Source organism: Ruditapes philippinarum, unplaced genomic scaffold, assembly GCF_026571515.1.
Source record: "Ruditapes philippinarum isolate M1 unplaced genomic scaffold, ASM2657151v2 ctg2752_1_1_1_1, whole genome shotgun sequence".
Classification (NCBI taxonomy): Eukaryota; Metazoa; Mollusca; class Bivalvia; order Venerida; family Veneridae; genus Ruditapes; species Ruditapes philippinarum.
Genome location: NW_026859253.1, coordinates 130724 through 151808, shown reverse-complemented (window position 1 = coordinate 151808; position 21085 = coordinate 130724). Strand labels below are relative to the sequence as shown.

Genomic DNA, 21085 nt, shown 5'->3' with positions numbered 1-21085 from the left:
TACATGACCGTAGAAGGGATTTCATGATCATGTGCCGTCCAGGAATCGAACCCTGCTCGCCCGATTCACAGTCTAACGCTATATACATATTAAGCTAACCGGACGGCTTTGAATTTATGGTTTTCAATTATAAAACATGTGGTTAAGAAATTAGTTAGTGTTTCTTTTATATCAGTTCCAAAACTATGCTATTGTTTGCAAATTACTCCCCCACCAACTTCTCTCCCTTTCTCATCATGAACCACTTGGATCAGCCTTACAAACTCTTGAACTTGACGTTCTCTTTTGAACTTGACGTCCTTCTCCACTCGAAGCTAATTTTGATGTTTAAGATTAAAAAATATGGTATAAAAGCTATTACGTGACTGTCTAATGGTATTTTAAAAGCACCCCCATTTTTACTAATAATGTTTGAACTCCAAAAAAATATTTTATCAACTTTTACCATCAAAGTGTTGTCAAAAGTTTGTGCAGTCGCTGTGCAGTTAGATAAAATCACTAGTGAATTAAGTGATGTGAGGCTTAAGTAGACAATGGGCTTTGAAGTAAATAATCTTTTTTTGATGTATCTTTTTTGTCACTTTAGCTTAAATCAGTTGTTGTTTATAAATTGATTAACGTATATAAGCTTTGTTCACTCTGGGCGAGAATATAAATACAATTCGATACTTTAACATATTATTTGGTTTTAAGAGTTATTTGTGACATATCAGAAATACGCCTTCAATTTCACTAAAATGTTGAAGGTTATTGTGTTTGTTTTGATGATTGTCATCCTGTCAGGGACCCGTACGGAAGCACAGGCACGGCCTTTGGGTGAATCAGAAATAAAAGGTTCGTACATTGTATTTATTTGTTTTCATAGTTTTATAATCACATGCTTTACCTCGTTGCTTACCTGACGTGGTGTTGTTGGTGGTTGCTTAACTGATATGGTGTTGTTGGTGCTGGTGTTGGTAGTTTACCTCCTGGATATCGACCGGGAGCTACATTGAATTTACTAGAGCACAGTTAAGCACCGCACCATTCCTGGCGTATAGTGATAACTTCTGAATTTACTAGCGCACAGTTAAGCACCGCATCATTCCAGGCGTATAGTGATAACTTCTGAATTTACTAGAGCACAGTTAAGCACCGCATCATTCCTGAAGTATAGTGATAACTTCTGAATTTACTAGAGCGCAGTTAAGCACCGCATCATTCTGGCGTATAGTGATAACTTCTAAATTTACAAGAGCACAGTTAAGCACCGCATCATTCCTGGCGTCTAGTGATAACTTCTGAATTTACTAGAGCACAGTTAAGCACCGCATCACTCCTGGCGTATAGTGATAACTTCTGAATTTACTAGAGCACAGTTAAGGACCGCATCATTCCTGGCGTATAGTGATAACTTCTGAATTTACTAGAGCACAGTTAAGCACCGCATCATTCCTAGCGTATAGTGATTACTTCTCAATTTACTTGAGCACAGTGAAGCACCGGCGCATCATCCCTGGCGTATAGTGATAACTTCTGAATTTACTAGAGCACAGTTAAACACCGCATCATTCCTAGCGTATAGTGATAACTTCTCAATTTACTTGAGCACAGTTAAGCACCGCATCATTCTGGCGTATAGTGATAATTTCTGAATTTACAAGAGCACAGTTAAGCACCGCATCATTCCTGGCGTCTAGTGATAACTTCTGAATTTACTAGAGCACAGTTAAGCACCGCATCATTCCTAGCGTATAGTGATTACTTCTCAATTTACTTGAGCACAGTGAAGCACCGGCGCATCATCCCTGGCGTCTAGTGATAACTTCTCAATTTACTTGAGCACAGTTAAGCACCGCATCATTCCTAGCGTATAGTGATAACTTCTCAATTTACTTGAGCACAGTTAAGCACCGCATCATTTCTAGCGTATAGTGATGACTTCTCAATTTACTTGAGCACAGTGAAGCACCGCATCATCCCTGGCGTCTAGTGATAACTTCTGAATTCACTAGAGCACAGTTAAGCACCGCATCATTCCTGGCGTATAGTGATAACTTCTGAATTTACTGGAGCACAGTTAAGCACCGCATCATTCCAGGCGTATAGTGATAACTTCTGAATTTACTAGAGCACAGTTAAGCACCGCATCATTCCTGGCGTATAGTGATAACTTCTGAATTTACTAGAGCACAGTTAAGCAACGCATCATTCCTGGCGTATAGTGATAACTTCTGAATTTACTAGAGCACAGTTAAGCACCGTATCATTCCTTGCGTATAGTGATAACTTCTGAATTTACTAGAGCACAGTTAAGCACCGTATCATTTCTTGCGTATAGTGATAACTTCTTTACATGCAGTATAGTAGAAAGTTCTTCATGATCAAACAGTACGAAAGCGACCTGCACCGTCCGGGAATCGAACCCCGCGAATCACATAACAATGCTGTACCTATTGAGCTAACGGCACGGTTTATTAAACTGACATTTAAATTATCGTATTTTATGCTGCGTCCTGTGAACGTTGCTTTTGCCTTGTTGATCTTTCTTCTCGTTTCTTTATGACCCTTGCCAGTGCTTGCACATCTTTATCACATTTAATGTTCAAAAGGGTTTAATTTTTTTTAAATAAAATGTGTAATAACATTATGTTGAAACTTGCTGTATTTCTTGGATGAATTTGTGCAACTTTCTTTTTGGAACTGTTCGTTATTATTCTTGGGATATCAATATAGAAATCTTTAGTTGGTCAGTCTACAGTATAGAGCCTGGTCAGAATGTATTAATGTGCAAGCTGGTCTGGATCTATGATGGTGGCAAAGGCTAATAACGTTTGGTACAAACAGGTTATGGTTTCAAGTACTAAAATTTTCTGATTTTCTGAAAACAGAAACCTTAGCGGTAGGTGAATATTGTGCCAATTCTTTATTAGTAAACAATGTTTAGCAAAGCCTCTAATAGCTCATGTCAAAATATCTTACAGTTTTTGTTTATTGACACAAATTGCACTTTGACTTAATTGACCATTGCTTTCAGTTTCATATATCAAAAGCTTGTTATTTTTGTTGGCCTTTAGAAGTTTACAAAACATGAATAATTAAGTATTTATTTGAACCATGTTTTGCTTCTGTTACATTCTGACGGTTAGAATAGATATATTGATTTAGTATTTTGTATGGAAGTCAAGTACTACTTTCTTTACATTTTGATACTTTTGTGATAAATATTTCACATTACACGCAATTTTCTTCATAAATGCTCTTAAACCACTATTTTAACGTTGTAAAACTCATGTGTGCCCTTTCTAAAGAAGGGGGTGGGGGGGAATAGTTTCTTAGGCATAATATGCCTTTCAGTTTCTAATTTACTAGTTTCAAACTTAAGTTTAATATATCTGCCTTCATTATTTATTTATTTATTTACTTATTTCAAATAAAACACATAAATACAAACTGTTTCGAACCAGTACAGTAAGTTAGTTTAAATATTTCATTCTGTTTTTCACTGTGACATTTATTGTATCGTAATTAAGTATCGCGGTATGTATCGTATCATATCGAGGCAAATGTATCGCTTCTCTCACATTTTTAAAAACAGATCAAATTTAAGTTCTATGTGTCTGGAAAGTTTGCTGCGTCTTTTTTTTCAGAATTTACCATCAAATTCCGTCAAGGATTGCTGGGAATGATCGCTCTAAATCTAGACATCACTGTGAATATGACTGAAGAATTAAAAGAATTGATAGATGATTGTAAACCTGCCATGGAGTCATTGACCGCCGAATGCAAGGCTTGTACTCAGGCACAATGCCAGTAAGTAAATGCTTTCGGATACTACGAATAGCGCAAGTAATTTTGATATTTTTTCTTCTAAAATGCGTTGAATAGCAGGATAGTTTATATTCATGAACACATCGACGCTTGTTTGTTTTGGATGTTATTACCAAATCTAATCTAGATGATAATCTGTTTAAGTCTTACTTTTGTATGGCAAATCTTTTTCCCCAAAATTGATAATAGGCAATTCCAAAAACGTAAGTTTATATAAGACATGTCCATTCTAAAAGTGTAATTAGGTTCACTACATGCTCTCCTTTTGTCCCCAGACGATCTCCTACGTTCTTGGATTACCTAGAGCTCGCAAATCCGTACAATTACCTCGAAGGACCGCTTGACAGCATCGGAAATAGACTGGAAACTGCTGGAGAACTTCTAAAAGAGGATGCTGTTGGATTTTATAACGCACTAAATGATCTTGGGGGACATTTGAAAGATTTTCCAGATTTTGCAAAGGTATGACGTATTGTACGTGTTTAATATGTGTCATGACGTTACCTTGAATATATTTCAAAGAGCATTTACATTTACATGTAATATGTATTGCATTTTCGACAGGGGCAATGATTCGTTCAATAAATCCAAAACTTGACTGAATAATGGTAATATTTATTATCTGCGAAAATTCCAATGTGCGAAACACGTGCACGTATATATTGAAAAAAGGAAAGCCCTATTTGGAAACATAGTTATAATATTATCAGAAGAGTGTAAAATCAAATACCAAGATAGTGTTTAGATAGGGTGTAAAAATTTCCGTTTTAGTTTTAACATTTAAAATTCTAGAATAATTTCATTTACATGAGGATTTTTTATTTATTTATTTCTTTCTTTATTTATTTTAATGAAAATGAAATATAAATTGCGAGTTAAAGTCTTAGTTCATGTAACCGACCCGTTTATCATTATTAAAACATACATATATTTATCGTCAGGGTATTTTTGACAAATTGCATGAAGATCTGGCGAAGTTGAAGGACAAACTAGAAGATTTTGGAATCTTCATAAAAGATGCAACAGAAGGACTTTTCGATCTTTTCAGTAAGTGGTCTGTGTCATGTGATGTATGGCGGTTGTAATAGTCGCCCAGTTTTAAAATATATTGTGTTTTATTTTATTCGTGCTTCAGATCATTTACTACACTATTCGTAGCTTTAATAATATTTATGTAATAGATGGCGACAGTAAGTAAACGTTCATTCTTCTTCACGGTATTAATATTCTATGTTCTATATCACGTAAATCATAATGTTCACTCCCAAAGCCCACACTCGTATATGTATGTTACTGTTGTGCAATTTTATTTTTCTAATTTCAGAAGACCTGTTGCCTTTCAAAAGGCGAAAGCGTTCTTTAATGAATCTGCGCGAACTCCTTGGCGCTGAAGTTCTTCTGCGCAAGTTAATTGACCGGAAGTTGGATCAGCGTTCAAACGATGATGCCGAGATAAGAGCGTGCATGGAGAAATGTCCGCCCTGTGAGAAGTTGCTGCTGCCTACCCAACAAGACATTATTGCAGCAGGTTTAAAAATAGCTATTATATGCTTGGATTTATATCAAAAACATTGTTCAAAACAATTTTAAACTAACAAATCTTTTTGATAAATATAACTTCTTAATATTCTGCAACACACGGTAAGTACCAGCAAGAACACAATCTTACCTCAAATGTAGTGAACTATATGGCATACCGTCACTATTGATGGCATAGAAGTACATTTCTTATTTTAACATGCAAAATGAAGAACTCTTGGTATCTCTGTGATTTATCAAATACACTGCTGCAACCGAAATTATGCAAACAATATTTACAAAGTAAGATACATTTACAAAGTCTAAATATATATAGAAAGTCTAAATATATATAGATACATTTACAAAGTAGCTAAATAAAGGTACACACTTTATAAAAAGCATAACATCACTAAATTAGTGTGTTCTTTTTTTGTATTTGTAATTATTGTGTTCTTTTTTTCGTATTTGTAGTATGTGGCAGTGACGTAATCACGAAAAACGAAACCATACAGAATAATCTCTTGAAGATTCAAACCGCCTACAACTACACATTGGACGAGGTGTACCCAATCGTCAAAGAGGTACAGAATACTTGTCTGTTTGACATATCTGTTATTTGGTTGACTTTATAACCCCATTCATCACACCCATAGGCGCTGGTCAATTACAAATAAAGATGCATAACTCATATCCGAACATACAGCGATCATTAAATTGGATTGTCGCCCTTTTTGTAACATATTTTAGTACAGCAGTTGCAGTTTGACGGGAACATTTAAAAAGGCTTTTTTATTTGATGAATTATGAAATGGAGTTCTTTACTTAAAATTAGCGACATTGCATTGTGTTGATTGTTTTATAATCATGTTATATGATTTATGATGTAAAACTAAATTATAGTTAATATCAATATGGCAGCAAAATTTGTCAAGGTAGATAAATATAATCACGTATATTTCAGGTTGTTTTAGATTTGTCTTCCCTAACTGCTGACTTCAAGGTTTCACTGGTCACAATTACTGCCTACAGTGCCGAGGAATACCGCACCTACAACACTGATGTTGAATTTCCATTGTTCAACATGGCACTGGGTGCCAAGAGAATGGGGGTGGAGTATTGGTACGAGAAAGTCGTTGTATAAATGCAGATGGCAAGAATACGTCATCAAAGTACAGCGTCCCGGAATTAAATCATAGTTGGACGTTAATTTGAAGGGGAAAAACAGCTTAAAAAGAGGGATGATCGCCCCCTATACTACTCGTGCAATGTGAAAACCTTATATTTACAAACTTTATGACTGTCGCTTTCTGATAAATATCTTCACCAACATTTATTTACCCAATCATGTATTTTTAACTTTAATGAGAAGACTTTAATTAGATCTATAAAATTTCTGACAAAAATAGGGAAAAGACTGAAAAGAAATCGTTCAGCAAAATGAACACAGACTATGTAAGGCAACCAAATGCACACTATTGCTCCGTTTTCAAAATAGTCAATGCATTTGACAAAATTTAAAAACAAAAGTTCAAACATACTTAGCAAACACACTTAGTCAATTTAATATCTATACTTAAACATATTGAGTTAGAAAATGACATACATCTATTTGTACTTCTATTTTCTCTGTTTTCGGTTGTGCTTTTCTGTTTAGTACAAGGTTTACTTTTTAGTACACAGTTTACTTTTTTAGTGCAACGTTTACCTTTTCAGAGAATATCAGACACTCCCTGGGAAAAAAATATTTGCTATACTTCAAACAGAAAATTTTACAGATTCAAACACCTGCATAAAGTATAGAGATCGAACTTTGTAAATATCTGCTCTGAAGAGTCATATTCTTTTAAAAACTATTCGAGCTGTGCAACGACAAAACCAAATTAGCGCATTTGCGACCAGCATGGAATCGACCAGCCTGGATCCCGCGCAGTCTGTCAGGATATGCTTTCGCTAACCCAACTATTTAAAAGTGATTGTAGGAACAATGGCCCTGATCAGACTGGCAGTGCGCGGGGCTGGTTCTGGATCCTGCGGGTTCGAAAAACGAAACTATTTTTTGGTTTTTTGTGTGAAAACGGCAAATTTTGCTGTATATATATTTTTTTTCAGAACAAAAAAAACTCATTCATTTTAATTTTACAGAAAATTTTTCCTCTTAAATTCAAATGTAGCTTCTTAATTCTTTTTCTGGAATTTTTGGGAAAATAATTTTACTGACCGTTCCCTTTTGGACCTATTTTTTTTTGTTTTTTGGGTTTTTTTTATTCTAAATTTTAAAGGGTAAAATTTTAAAATTTTTATTCCAGAGTCTAAGTGCATGCCCTTTACAAGACCCTATAAATGTTGCAGTTGCGCATGGGGCCGAGGCTCCGATTAAAAGATTAACTCAGGGGTGGATACGAAAAAAATTGATTCAAAAATACATTTATATTATATGCTTAAAGTGAGTTCAGTTAAGCGCATTTATTGCATGGCATATACTCATATTATGGTTCTTTCTTCTTCTTCTTCTTCTTCTTCTTCTTCTTCTTCTTCTTCTGTATTATTTTGTATTTTTTTAAAACAATTATAAAAAAAAAGTATAAAATAAAATATTTTTTTCGAATATTTTAAGAATAAGATTTTACCCGGGAAAAGAATTGGGGTGTCAAAAAACATTCGTTTCATACTGGTCGACCACCTGGAAACCCCGGGGTTGGTAGAACTCTTTCATCGTATGTTTCCTATTTAAAAATAGGGGGAGCGAAGCATGGATGCGCGGGCTGGTCTGGATCCATGCTTGTCGCAAAACCATTATGTTGGTTTTGTCGTGACACGGCTCATTTTTCAATATACGACATTTTGGGACAACACTCGTATAATTAATGTAAATCTGGACCAAAAACTTGTGTGCAGGATTTCAGATCATTCGCCTACTCTTTTTTTTTTCTAAAATACTTACTCTTATTGAGAATAATGACACAAAAATAAAAGCTTTTACTCCAATCAGACAAAGAGTCGCACAAAACCACCATTTTCATTTTAATTTGGAGTATATTTCTTTGTGATACATTTCTACATTAAATGACCCCAAGTTGATCAGTTTAAAAAAACTGAAATTGTTGGTTTTAGATCTCATTAGAGTTCCTTAAAATACTGTGAAATACTGTTCATACAAATTATCTATAGCTACTTTTATTACCGCCTCCCTCAATCACACAAGCGCGCGTGCGAACGCACACACGCAAATGTGCTGCATGACCCACACGTACAACAACAACAACAACAAACAAACAACAACAGACAAATGAGAAATCTAAAGGTTAAGACTTGTGACGTTTTTCATCTTTATTTGTTTTTTTTACCTGGAATGACAAATTTATAATTATTTACTGATGTTTTTTTAAAAATGTATTTGTAAAAACAACTGTTACTAGGTAAAGTAAATACTTGTTTACTGCATGACTGTCAAATCTATCTGTACATAGTGTACGGTTTGGGTTGTTGTGATGAAATACTACTTTCTGACATGACTGGTAATTTGGTTGGTTTTTACGAATATGAATAATTTGATCAGCAGATTGTCATTTTTGTAAGTTGTCAACCTTTAAAGGCCCATTATGCCTCGGGAATTTTTTTTGAAGATATTTTTTTTTTATTTTAGTGTACTTTTATAGTATCCCAAAAATTTCAAATAAGCCTATTACCTGAAACAACTTTTCCATCTGTTGCTTTCTGGCAATAAGTACAGTTATAGTGAATTAGTACTTTGCATGGAAGTCAAAATACTACTTTGTTAACATTTTGCTATTTTTATGACAAATTATTTCACATTCAGCGCTACTTTACATCAGGTAACAAGCATCATTGTCTTAAACAATTATAAAGACATTACAACATTTATGTTTTTCCCTTTCAAAAGAAGTAAAAAATATTTGCTTCTGAGGCATAAGGTGTCTTTAAAGTTTCTACATATTACACATTAGACGCATACGTTGTGTTCAATTAGTCCCTGTCGCTGATCAATAATATATATCTTGATGTAATCTATTTTTGGAAATATAAAACATGTGCAGAGTATGTTTAGATACGGACAACAAATAGCTTATCATATTTCCTAATGCATTATTTTCCCCTAAAATTTTAGGGAAAAAAAGATGAAAAAAAGTCATTATTCCTTACTTGACGAAATGACAATGTAGTATTGATACTTAAACAACTACTTTAGGTCTTTCTCTGAATTATAAGTCAGTAGTCATTAGTTGTTCGTTATAAGGTAAACTTTAATTAAAGCTTTGTCGCCAAATACTCGTGTGGTCTTAAAGTGCGGATATGCACCGGAAAGATAAAGAATACACGTGCATTCTGAAAGAGCGGTTGTACATTTTTTTTAAACTGATGGGTGTATAAATGAATGTATAACAACAACAACAAAAACAACAATCAGAAAACATAAACAACATCTGTGTAACTACCCCCAAATGTTTTTGTCCTTTTCATTAATGCATATCGTGCAGAATAATAAAGAGCTGAGGCATTGAAATTTACAAAGAATAAAGATAATTACACGAGTTTGCTTTTAATCAAAAGAGATATACTCTAAAACAAAATATATTATTCATTATAAAGATTTTTGACAGGTTATCTGGCCACATATAAACGGTTCTTTGAAAATATAACCCGACCTTCATGAAATGCAATATTTTACATTTTTGACAGTTTTCGGCATTTATCTACTACATAAAGATCAATATTCCTTTTTATTGATATCTTGGGTCTTTGATTGATACAAATAAACGATTTTATTTCTTTATACATACACGTGATTACATGCTATTAACGTTAATTGAGAAATTGTTTGATTAATACTTTTAAGTACGTAAAAGTGAATTTTCAGCTCAGGCAAAACAAGTTCACTGCACTTATTTTATATTGTAAGTGCTTGCGGATGTAAACGATGAGCGTCAGTTATTTTTTGTTTATTTTTGAAACTATCGTGCATTTCCATTTATCAACTATGATGATAAATATCAAAGCTTTAAGCTATTTGATATATGTTTTCAATATATGAAACAGATGGTTTTATCAACAATTGGAAATAACAATTTCAATGACACCAGCAAACCATAAGAATCAATTCTATAATTTTTATCCAATTTGGCCAGTCAGTTACAAAACTGGTTTATTATTAGCAATTTAGTGATATTATTTTTTTTTTCACTGCCAAGTTCAGTTTAATTAGCAGTTTATTCTAAGAGAATGACAATAAATTGACAATGAAAAATGTTTAGGATATGATGTAAAAACCACCCAAGTTATAAAGAGACTACCCCGACTATTATGAAAAATGAACGTTAGTGATACATACCAGACGATATTTCCGTTGGTCACTTGGATTATTGATTTTTTGCATAGTTAAAAAAGCTATTGCAAAATGTATCTTACTGTTTACTGTAACAAAATGTATACTTTGATGGAGAAGTAACCGTCACCCCACTGGCTCGAACCCGCGATCCGTTGGTGTGAAGGATAGGGTTGTATGTCCCCATTAGACTGTCTATTTAGCTCGTTCTCAATTGGTCTTGGTAACGCTATAAAAACTCCTGTTATTGTTTTTCTCTCGAGTATCCCGGAAAACGGTTTGCCTGAGTGCGTGGGAAGGCAAGTTCTGAATATGTCAGTTACACGGGTTTTAAAATAATAAAATAATGAATTTGCATGTTTTTGTGTTGAAAATATTAATTATTGCAATGGAACATATTGTTGTAATGCAATAAAATATTTGTAGTTGTAGTAATTTAACGAACCTTCACAGCTTTCGGTAGAATTTGTTTTTAGTTTATTTTCATTTGTCATCTACAAGATGTTGCAATTCGTGTAGGAAATAAAGCATATTTCGTGGCTTAAGGCGGCTTATTATCATTTTAAATGACGTTTAATTGCCGTGTTAATCAATTGAACTGTTTGCTTTATTTCAACTAACCCTCGGGTTAATAAGACTTACAAAATGTATATATAAGGGACGGTGATTAGAAGCGTCAGCAAAATTCTGGGAACCAAAGTAAGTACATTATATTATAACAGGATTTAATACAATATAGCAGAAGTGCTTCACGTGACAACCGTTTTATTGTAAACATAATTATAATGGTTTTAATTATCGTTTCCTCTTTTTAAGATGTTTGTATATTTCCATATTACTTTAAATTTACATAGTGTGAAGTAAAGACTGCGGCTTTTCCCATGAACGTCCCGTTACCGTGAAATGTTTACATTTCGTTTGCTTACCTACGTTACGTTGACGTAAAATATATTTTTGTTTACACGTTCGGTATGGCTCGCTACACACACATTGTGTATAAATAAACTCGACGTACGGCGTATTGCTAATCGTATTCAACAAAACGAATTGACTTCTGATGACAAAATAAAAAAAACTTTTATTTTGAATATTACTTATAGTATTTCGATATTTTTGTCTTTGTATATCTACAAGAAGAAACATTTCCAAGGGGCATATTTTTACTTTCTCTTACTTTTTAGCCGTTTGCCGGGCTGACTGCTACTCGGAGGATACACCGTAACACAGAGCATTCATACTAACAGAGAGAAATGATGTTGTCAGGGCTATTTCTGGTGTGTTTAGTGACTGGAAGTACTTATGGGCAATTTACACCAATCAGTCCGGATTCCTTCAAAGGTTTGTAAGAGGTTTCACTAATTCTTACTTTATGTCGAATAATTTGTCTGCCGTTTGTTTGAAATGTATTATAGCAATATTCGTTATTTAGTCTTTTTAACAAGTTACCAGTTTATATCTGGCCATTATCTTCAAAACGTTTGTATGTCGTTGATCAAAATGTCTATACGTCTTTGCTTATCAAAAAGTTGATGATTAATAACTAAAATAAGGAAAAGCGTTTTGATCTATCCTGTCAGTTTTTACAAAGTCGGTGGTTCTACTCAACAGCCCACAACTGTCAGCATACCTCCGAAATAATGTAAATAATGTACAATAAAGAACATGAGGTCCTCCTCCATCAGGAAATTCGAAAGGTGCTATATGATCATAAGAACATCCGACATGGAGTTTGCTGTAAATAGAGGAGCTAAGAGGAGAATTTGCTATGAAAATTTACTTGATTTAGATAATTTCTTCTGATCATAAAATTTGGGTAATTTATTAAATATTTCACCTATGTTGTATAATGCTTATCATAAATTACTTACAATTTTCAGTATTTCTTCAAATATTCCGGCAAACACTTCTAGAACAAGTTGCAATCGAAGTTAATAGGACTGTTGAGGCCAGTAATGAACTGACACCTTTAGTAGACGCTTGTAAACTTAAAATAGAATCACAAGTAAACTTGTGCAAGTCATGTGCACAGAGTAAATGCAAGTAAGTTAAGTTTTACATCCATTTTCCTATTGATTTATTTTCTTTTTTAAATTAATCTGACCGACTCAAATGGCTGAGTCTAAAATAACATCGATAGCTCGATACGAGAAATGTAATTTTAACATTTTTACTGTTTTCGTTTTCGGTGTCTTGCGAGGATTAAAATCTTGTACTTAAACTCTAACATGATAAGTGGTATGAACCATTTTACTATTTGTACAGTTGTAAATTTTTGCTATACATCTATTCTTCAGAACACTTATTATACATGTAATAAAAAGGAACAACCATTAGCTTCATTAATCCGACTTAATTACACTGCAGTAACAGTGATTAAAACTGTTTAATCAAGTGCACGTGTCAAGTGGAAATTCAAGATAAAATGAAATAAATAAATAAATAAATAAATAAATGAATAAAACAAATAGATAAATAAATAAATAATATCAAATAAATAGATTAATGTAAATATTGAAACAAGTGAATTTTCACAGAAAATCGCCGACATTCAAAGACATTTTGAATCTTGCTAATCCATATACACATCTGAAGGGACCACTAGATGACATAGGCAAGAAAGTTGATGTTGCTGTGGAATTAATTGGAGACAAAGCCGGTGGTTTTATCAACTACTTCAAAAACCTAGGCCTTTCCGTCAAGTTGCCGAAAGAGTTTAAGGTAGTATTTACTGTTTGTTCATCATGATCATCACATCATTATAATCAATATCATCGTCGTCATCATCATGATAATCACATTTATCATCATCATCATCATCATCATCATCATCATCATCATCATCATCATCATCATCATCATTATCATCATCAGCAACAGCAGCATCAGCAACATCATTTTGTCATCATCATGATCATCATAATCATCATCATCATTTTCATCATCATTATGAGCATCATCATCATTACAATCAACATCATCATCAAGATCGTATTAAGGATAAAGATCATCGTAATTCATCAACAGATACATAAGTCCAATATCTCTTCGTCATTTTGCAATAATAAGGGAAAGAATAGGTCGTTAGCATCTGACGATGCTAATGGTTTTTTAGAATATAGTTCATTTTTGCCTCTTTTATTTTAATCTATGAGTATTTGTAAATAAACGGGATTATTTTGTCTTCTAGTTCCTTTATAAACAAATAGAAATCGGAATCAAAAAAGCTGTCGACAGTCTGAAAAACCTGGGCAAAGACATTAAAGATTTCACCATCGATACTGGGTCACTCATTGGAGATAAACTGAAAGATTTGAAAGGTATTTTTTATATTTGCTGTCACCATCTTTTTAACCAAAAATATGAAACCACAAATTTCCAAAATTGTTTAGATTCAATGTATAATGTCCGAGCTTTTGTGATAAATATCTAAGTTGTATGCTAAAATAACATTCAAACTATTCACTATATGTTGTAAAATGTATTTTACCAGATAGAAATAAGTTTTGTACTAAGCAGCTTGAAATTGGCTTTATTTGGTTTTGGATTTGTTGGTAATATCTTGAAATAATTCATTCACGACAATGTCCACAACATTTGTCTTTCATGGTGGGATCTAATTTTGATAAAACTACGGAGAGTAACAAAGCTTCTTGAACATAAACGAACTTGTTTGAATACCAATTACCTACGCCCACCATCTATTTTCCTTATTTTCTTTCGTTTAGATCTTTTAGGAAAACGACGAAGGAAGCGCGAAGTGATCGATCCGAAAGTTAAACAATGCATGCAGCAATGTACATCCTGTAGACCGCTACTGCTTCCAACAGAAGACGAAGTTGTCACAGCAGGTATTAATGAATATGATGATATATTTTGTAACATAAAACATGATTTCCTAAGATAGGAATTTAAGGCAGATGCTTTGCTTTAACTGGTATTATATTCCTATTCTTCTAAGATTTTGTCGTTACACTTGTTTTTGAAATACAAATGTACACTGGCTTATAAGCATACATTTGCATAGAGTCCATCCGCTAAGTAGTGAGAGTATCGGACTATTGTAAGTTGCTTGTTCGATCCTATGTCATGGATCGTAAAACTAATACATTTGTATTTAGTCTGGTTGTCACTTGTCTTTCAGTAATCATATGGGGTAAGTAGTTGATAATCTGCAGAGAAAGCAGTGGTTATTGGGTAGCTATCAAGGAAGGCCTGCAAGGTGGATCGAATACATGAACGGAAATGAACTAAAATCGACATATAACAAGAAACAAGCATGCAAAACAAAACAAAGACATTTGCATGATTTATTATGATTGACGCTTATCTTTTTCATAGTTTGTGGAAGTGCAATAGTAGATAAGAACAACACTCTGCAAAACCAACTGAAGAAAATCCAAGATGTCTACGATCATACCCTGGATAAAGTTAACCCCATCGTGAAATCGGTAAGATTAACCTTAATCTATGGCTTATTTAACGTTAATGTCACAAGCACGTGAATCAAGTGGAAGTTTAGGATGTTTGGTACATTTTTTGCGACAATAAATGAAAACAAACAGAAAACATTGCATATGATGTAAAGTCTTAAAATGACCAGTACGACAGAGAGCAAAAAAGGAAATTATCATAAATGATAATAATTCTTATAAACCCAAGTTTAAGCATTTATTTTACGTCATAGAGCATTAGACATTAACTTTAATTCTCATTTTTTATACATTTCTTTTGCTGTAGGTTGAAGCTGACTTCAGTTCCATGCAAGGACTTAAGGTGACAAAAGTGCGAATAACCGTGTTCAAGAATGGAGCGTACACTTCTTACCTGACGGGGGTTCCAGTTTACATAACTGATCTGGCCGTCGCGCCAGCTAGGCCCATGGCTCTTGAATACTGGCTCAAGTTTTAAATATACATTGTAATGAAAGAATTACGTGTTCGTGCAGGGGTGATAAAGCATAATATCTGAGATTTTAGTTATTATTTATTGTGTTAAAATAGTATAATAAAAAGTCTGTGTGATAAACATAACTCGAAGAGATTCAACAGAGTTTCTTGCATACCTTAATGTAAACCTACCAATATACATCCAGCATTTTAACCATGTAATCCTGCAATGAAAATCTTTATTGGATCTAATCTTATCAATTTAGCCTCGTCTTCATTTTCTGAGTCCACAACAACTCCATGTATGCACAAATATTGTGCGTCCAAACATTTGCCATCAAATCCATATCGTACTTTGAAAATCAAAGTTCTGTCAAAATAATCAAAGCAATTTGTTATATAAAAAAATAAAGCGGTCAATATACATTGTTGAGTACAATAATGATTGGACTTATACAGAGCTGCAAAAAATATACTTCGGTTTTAACCTCACCCATTTCAGTTTTGACAATTGTGTACCCGTCAAACAGAGTTCAGTTTTGCAGTCGATATATTATCACCTTAATGTTCTTAATATTGACAAATGCGGAAGCGGGAAAAGTCTATTGAAGACATTTAGCAGATTTATTGTTAACATTGAGAGAAAGTGAAAAAAACATTTAGCAAACTTTTGTCGGACCCTAGAAATGAAATAACAGACCACAAAGCAAAACTATATTTTCTTAGATCTGATCTTTGCATGTATTTGAATTTAAAGAATAATACTGCGTATATGACTGTTTAATTTCAAGCGTATTTGACCCTATTTTTGAATTAGCACTTATGCTTATCATGCAAAACTCATCCAGATATCTTAATGACATCTAAAATATTTTGACTTCCATACAAAATATTGAATCTACTGTATAACTGTACTACCAAAACACACGAAAAGAAGTAAACGATGGCTATTCTAAATGGATAATAACGGATATTTGAAAAAAAAACTAAAACGGGATACCAAAATGAAAAATAAACTTTTAAAAACGCACAAGACTGGTCTTTTTAAATTTTTTGGATTAAAATGCTTTTTAAAATACAAGGGGATTTCAGTGAGTTTGAAGAACTATGGTAATTAACTCATATATTGGAAAATAGTTTCAATATTATTGTTCGATGTGTTCCGTCTTTACTTCACTGCATTTAGCTTACTTTTCTTTTGATCAGTCTTTTAAATCACATACGTTTCTTTGATCCCAAAACCAAGACTCTATAGTAGCCTTGAGCTCATCGTCCCGAAATCTCGTCTTCAAAATTTGAAGCAGATACAAATCACTTGTTCACAGGATTAAACTGTATGGCGGGTGATTTAAGTGGTCCAACTAGCATTTACGAATTTCTATTTTTGTCTTTCAAACAACAATTAAGAGCAAAAATGTACTTGTTGGCTGAGCGGATGTTATCATTCAACAGACAAAGGTTTACACTGCATAAAAATGAATGGAAAAAATCTTTAATTGTGTAAACTAAATATCGAGTTGTACGAATTTATTAAACTTATTTATCCGCTCGTACATTAATGAAAACATAGGTTTGGAAATTGCTATGTGAATCATAACTGTAGTAACTAATTGTACACGACGTTAAGTACACAAAGAAAACGCTGTTGTCTTAATAGCAGAAAACGTGAAAAGTCTGACAATATCCATATCTTATAAAATACATCAACACGAAACTTTAATTAAGAGAAAATTTCTTTTTATTATTCGCTAAAATCAGATGTTCATTTAATTTAGTAACATTTATTTCCCAACGATTGCAGGACTTGAAAAGTCTTGGTCAAGCAGAAAACCAGAAAAAGCGCTGTAGTGTGAGCCGTGTAACATCTTATCTGTATCAACGTTTCTGATGGCAACATCTTCTCCTTTTTGAAGCTGAAGGACCGCCGTCATACTGGAGCTCGCATAGGGCGACTCTATACCACGGACGTAGAGATTGGCCACGGTTGTACTGTTCTTGACAATGTTATAATGGGTTGTTGAAGAACTGTAAGCCATCAACGTAACGGAAAACACGTAGGTTCCGGCAACAGGCGCCCTGAAGTCTCCGGCATGGCTGTTATACCCGTTACCTATGTTGGTAATAACTCGATCAAAAGCAATATTTTGACTTGCTCCAAGATGTTGGAGATGATTTCCGAGAGTAGCAAAAAAGGAAACATTCAATTCATTTTCCCGGCGTTGAAGGGACCTTCGTATTTTTCTCGCATCTGCAAATAGATGAGTAATAGTTTTAAAAGAAAACTTGTACATTTTATATAAAATATAAATTGATATATCAATATGCCATATATTTCTTTATTATATATATTTTGCGGAACGCAACATTTGAATGAAGTTTTATGTTCGTAAACGTTTCAATACTTGGCATAACTTTCTTGAATGAATTGCTTTGAAATACGAGAGAAGAAGCACAAAAAAGAAAAACACTGTCGGTATATCGCCCATTTTGTTTATCTATTGATAAGGCAATTATCATTATCAATGTTCATCCAATTGTTATTCTGTGTTTTAATTGTAAAAGGTTAATGATAGTTGAACACGTCCTATCATAGCTAAAAGGATAGATCACTTCAGAAGAACAAAAATGTAGTTTTGCATTGAAGTTGAATGAAGATGCCGGTTTTTCATTATGTGACTGACATATGCATGTATTTATGAATAGTAACACTCTCACCTTTATTTTGAGCTTTAGGCTGTGTCTCGGATAGCTCTTTGATTTTATCCTCTTTTTCAGGTTCTATTTCTTCGTATAAGGGCTCTGTTATATACTCAACGACGTCATGCATATTATCATCGTGTTTCTGATCACAGGCGTCAATCTGGTCCACTTTCTTCTGCATGTCATTAAGGGCTTTAAACATGTCCGTCTCGCTCGCTTGTAAACTACTGACCTGACTTAAAAGCCGTTGATTTTCTTCTTGAAGATCTGCTACCGTCTGCTTAAGGACAACATTGTCTTCTGCTTGACGTTTCAGGTTAACCTCAAGCGAGCTAAGACGCTTGGAAACTTCCTGTATTCCTGAATCAGTTACGTGACCATCAGTTTGAGTTTTACCTCCTGCAACAGTATGACTTAAAGCAAAAACTAGAATCACCATAAGAACCATGGTTAAAACAGAAGTTCTTTAGCTTAAGTTTAACTTTAAACGATGACGTGGATATTTGGAAGGTTCAGAGATAAGAACATGGCACTTAACCCTGAACTTGTTAAATTAGTGTCATGGATTTTCCCAGGTATGAATTTGGAACAGGATATTCAAAGTTTAATATTTTTCACTATCAATATAGAAAAAAAGCTACAAGCAGTCAAGAGTCTTGCAAGACTGCATTGGATTTGCAGACTTACCCGGCTTCATACTCATCTGTTGGCAATGACTCATCACGTCCGGTTTCATTACATTGCAACTTTAAAGATCGTTTCATGATTTTGATTAAAAATGAAACACTTTTGAACATTATCTTGCCATGCAAAACATACTTTGTTATCATTATACAATTTTAAACAAATGTTCACATATTTTTTGAAAATGTAAAACATTATTAACTACATTTCCTATTTAAATTTACTTTAAATACTAAGTCGAACATTCTTTTGTTGTCATATGAGTTAAGGAGACATTTAATGACTAATCAACCTCAGAAAAGAATCATACCTAATGAAAAATCGAGCAAATTTAGTCGTTTAAAGTGTCCCTTTTAGACTTTTTAAATCATAAAAGTGCCAATTAGATAAATTTGGATACCATATCATAAATTAGATTTATGTCTTAAATAAACTTGACTGAGATTTTTTATATGAAGTGACTTGATTTAATTTCTCTCCAGATTTGTGTTTTAATTTATGTAGGACTTATAACATGAGTGCACATTTTCAGATCAATCGCTCATTCCCTTTTTCTTTAAGAAAAAATATTTCAATTGTGCAAAATGACCCTAAATTGAAAGCGTTTAAAGGACTAAAACTCATTACAATTTCACACATATTGATGCTTTGAGGCTTTTGGACTTCCTTGGAGCTTTCACATATAAGAACAGGAAAGAACATAATATCTCAAGTATTTCAGATCTGTATCGGTCGATTGTATTTTAAGTAATGTCCTCAGTAGTTGTTAGTCCCATGAAAGCAAGAATGGGACAATTACAATTCTTTTAAGGAAGTGGGTCCGTCTCGTGTATTATTTGTGTATTTTGTATTGTGTGATGTCATGTATTGTCAAGTAAACGTTACAAGTGGAAGGCGGTTTATTTATGACATTAAAATTTCCAGTGTTTCTTACTGCCGGAAAAAAGCGAAATAATCCACCAATTTTGAAAATTTGGGAGTTGATGATTTCTATGAATTTCTATAGAGATATTAATATATGGTTGACAAACGGGAAATTAACACGCCCAATATTAAGAATCTATTATAAAATCATATATTTAAATAACTGTTGTAGAATTCAAATACTAACATAAAGTACGCACATAAATAAAGTGAATGGTTTTGTAATATTACGTTATATATATATGTAAATGTATAAATAATAAAACAAACTATAACGTGGATATCTTGATCAAATATCCCAACACAACATGTTTTCAGTTTGTATGTCATTGTACATTTTCATTATACATTTTCAAATGATTCCACCTTATCACAGTGTGATCTCAATCACTTAATTCTTACTATCATCACAAAAATGAACGCGGTCAACCTTAACACAACGGCGTATGGCCTTTTACACTGATGATAAGATTGATAAGGGAGCAAATCACTGACGGACTTAGTCTGAATAAAAGCATGGTGCGCCCCATCACGCACTTAATCCTTCTTCTGCTAAAATGACCTGAGGTGAATCCTCGGTGCACTTAATTTTGATCTTGATATAATCTAAAATTCGTAAATAAACACTTTTATTAGTGAAAAGTTGCAGAACAACAAAATGTACCGTTCGAGTTCACGTGTGCAGTGATATAACCACTCGTATTTTAACTCCGTATTAAGAATTATAGCCTATAATGCTGGAAAGTTTATGAAGATTCTATTGAGGAAGCATCGTAAGGTTTCCTAATTTGGCTTATATTCAGGAAAACATTTGTACTGATTTAGGATATCAGACGTATAATATTTATATATTATTATTATTGAGTGAGACTAAAAAAGGATTGGAGCACCACACTCAATACCGTATTCCGGTAAATACCGGGCAAGGCGCTTGAATCATAAAATGCTTAAATCTTGCCTTTTTACCCAACGGAATGAACTGAAATAGGTCTAATTCACCTTTTCACACCGATTTATGTATGGTTATGAATAAAAAATGTAAAAATCGGCGAAAAGAACGATATTTGGCTATTTTGTGATCATGATTTCTGCAAGCGTCTAGAGGTACTGCTCCAATCCTGTATTGAGTTAAATCCATTATTATTACTATAATTTTAATGATTATGGTAGGTCTATGTAAATGTAGGTGTAATACATATTATTTTACATATGTATCACA

General features: G+C 33.4%; 3 protein-coding genes across 3 annotated transcripts; 2 read left to right on the top strand and 1 right to left on the bottom strand.

Annotated features, from left to right (window-relative positions):
• The first annotated feature begins 626 nt into the window (after window positions 1–626).
• Window positions 627–6544, top strand: LOC132755813 (uncharacterized). Its single transcript, XM_060746732.1, has 7 exons — window positions 627–834; window positions 3630–3792; window positions 4086–4272; window positions 4752–4857; window positions 5135–5338; window positions 5803–5912; window positions 6293–6544. Exons 1-7 carry the CDS (start codon window positions 738–740, stop codon window positions 6470–6472), a joined length of 1047 nt encoding a protein of 348 aa, XP_060602715.1. The 5' UTR covers window positions 627–737; the 3' UTR covers window positions 6473–6544.
• Window positions 6545–11731: 5187 nt separating this feature from the next.
• On the top strand, window positions 11732–15640 carry LOC132755803 (uncharacterized). Its single transcript, XM_060746723.1, has 7 exons — window positions 11732–12010; window positions 12550–12712; window positions 13207–13390; window positions 13860–13989; window positions 14398–14520; window positions 15011–15120; window positions 15410–15640. The coding sequence occupies exons 1-7, from the start codon at window positions 11923–11925 to the stop codon at window positions 15578–15580; spliced, it is 969 nt and encodes a 322-aa protein (XP_060602706.1). The 5' UTR covers window positions 11732–11922; the 3' UTR covers window positions 15581–15640.
• Window positions 15641–17293: 1653 nt separating this feature from the next.
• On the bottom strand, window positions 17294–18782 carry LOC132755805 (cerebellin-2-like). Its single transcript, XM_060746724.1, has 2 exons — window positions 18274–18782; window positions 17294–17806 (listed from the first exon to the last, which is right to left on the bottom strand). The coding sequence occupies exons 1-2, from the start codon at window positions 18704–18706 to the stop codon at window positions 17340–17342; spliced, it is 900 nt and encodes a 299-aa protein (XP_060602707.1). The 5' UTR covers window positions 18707–18782; the 3' UTR covers window positions 17294–17339.
• Window positions 18783–21085: the final 2303 nt, after the last annotated feature.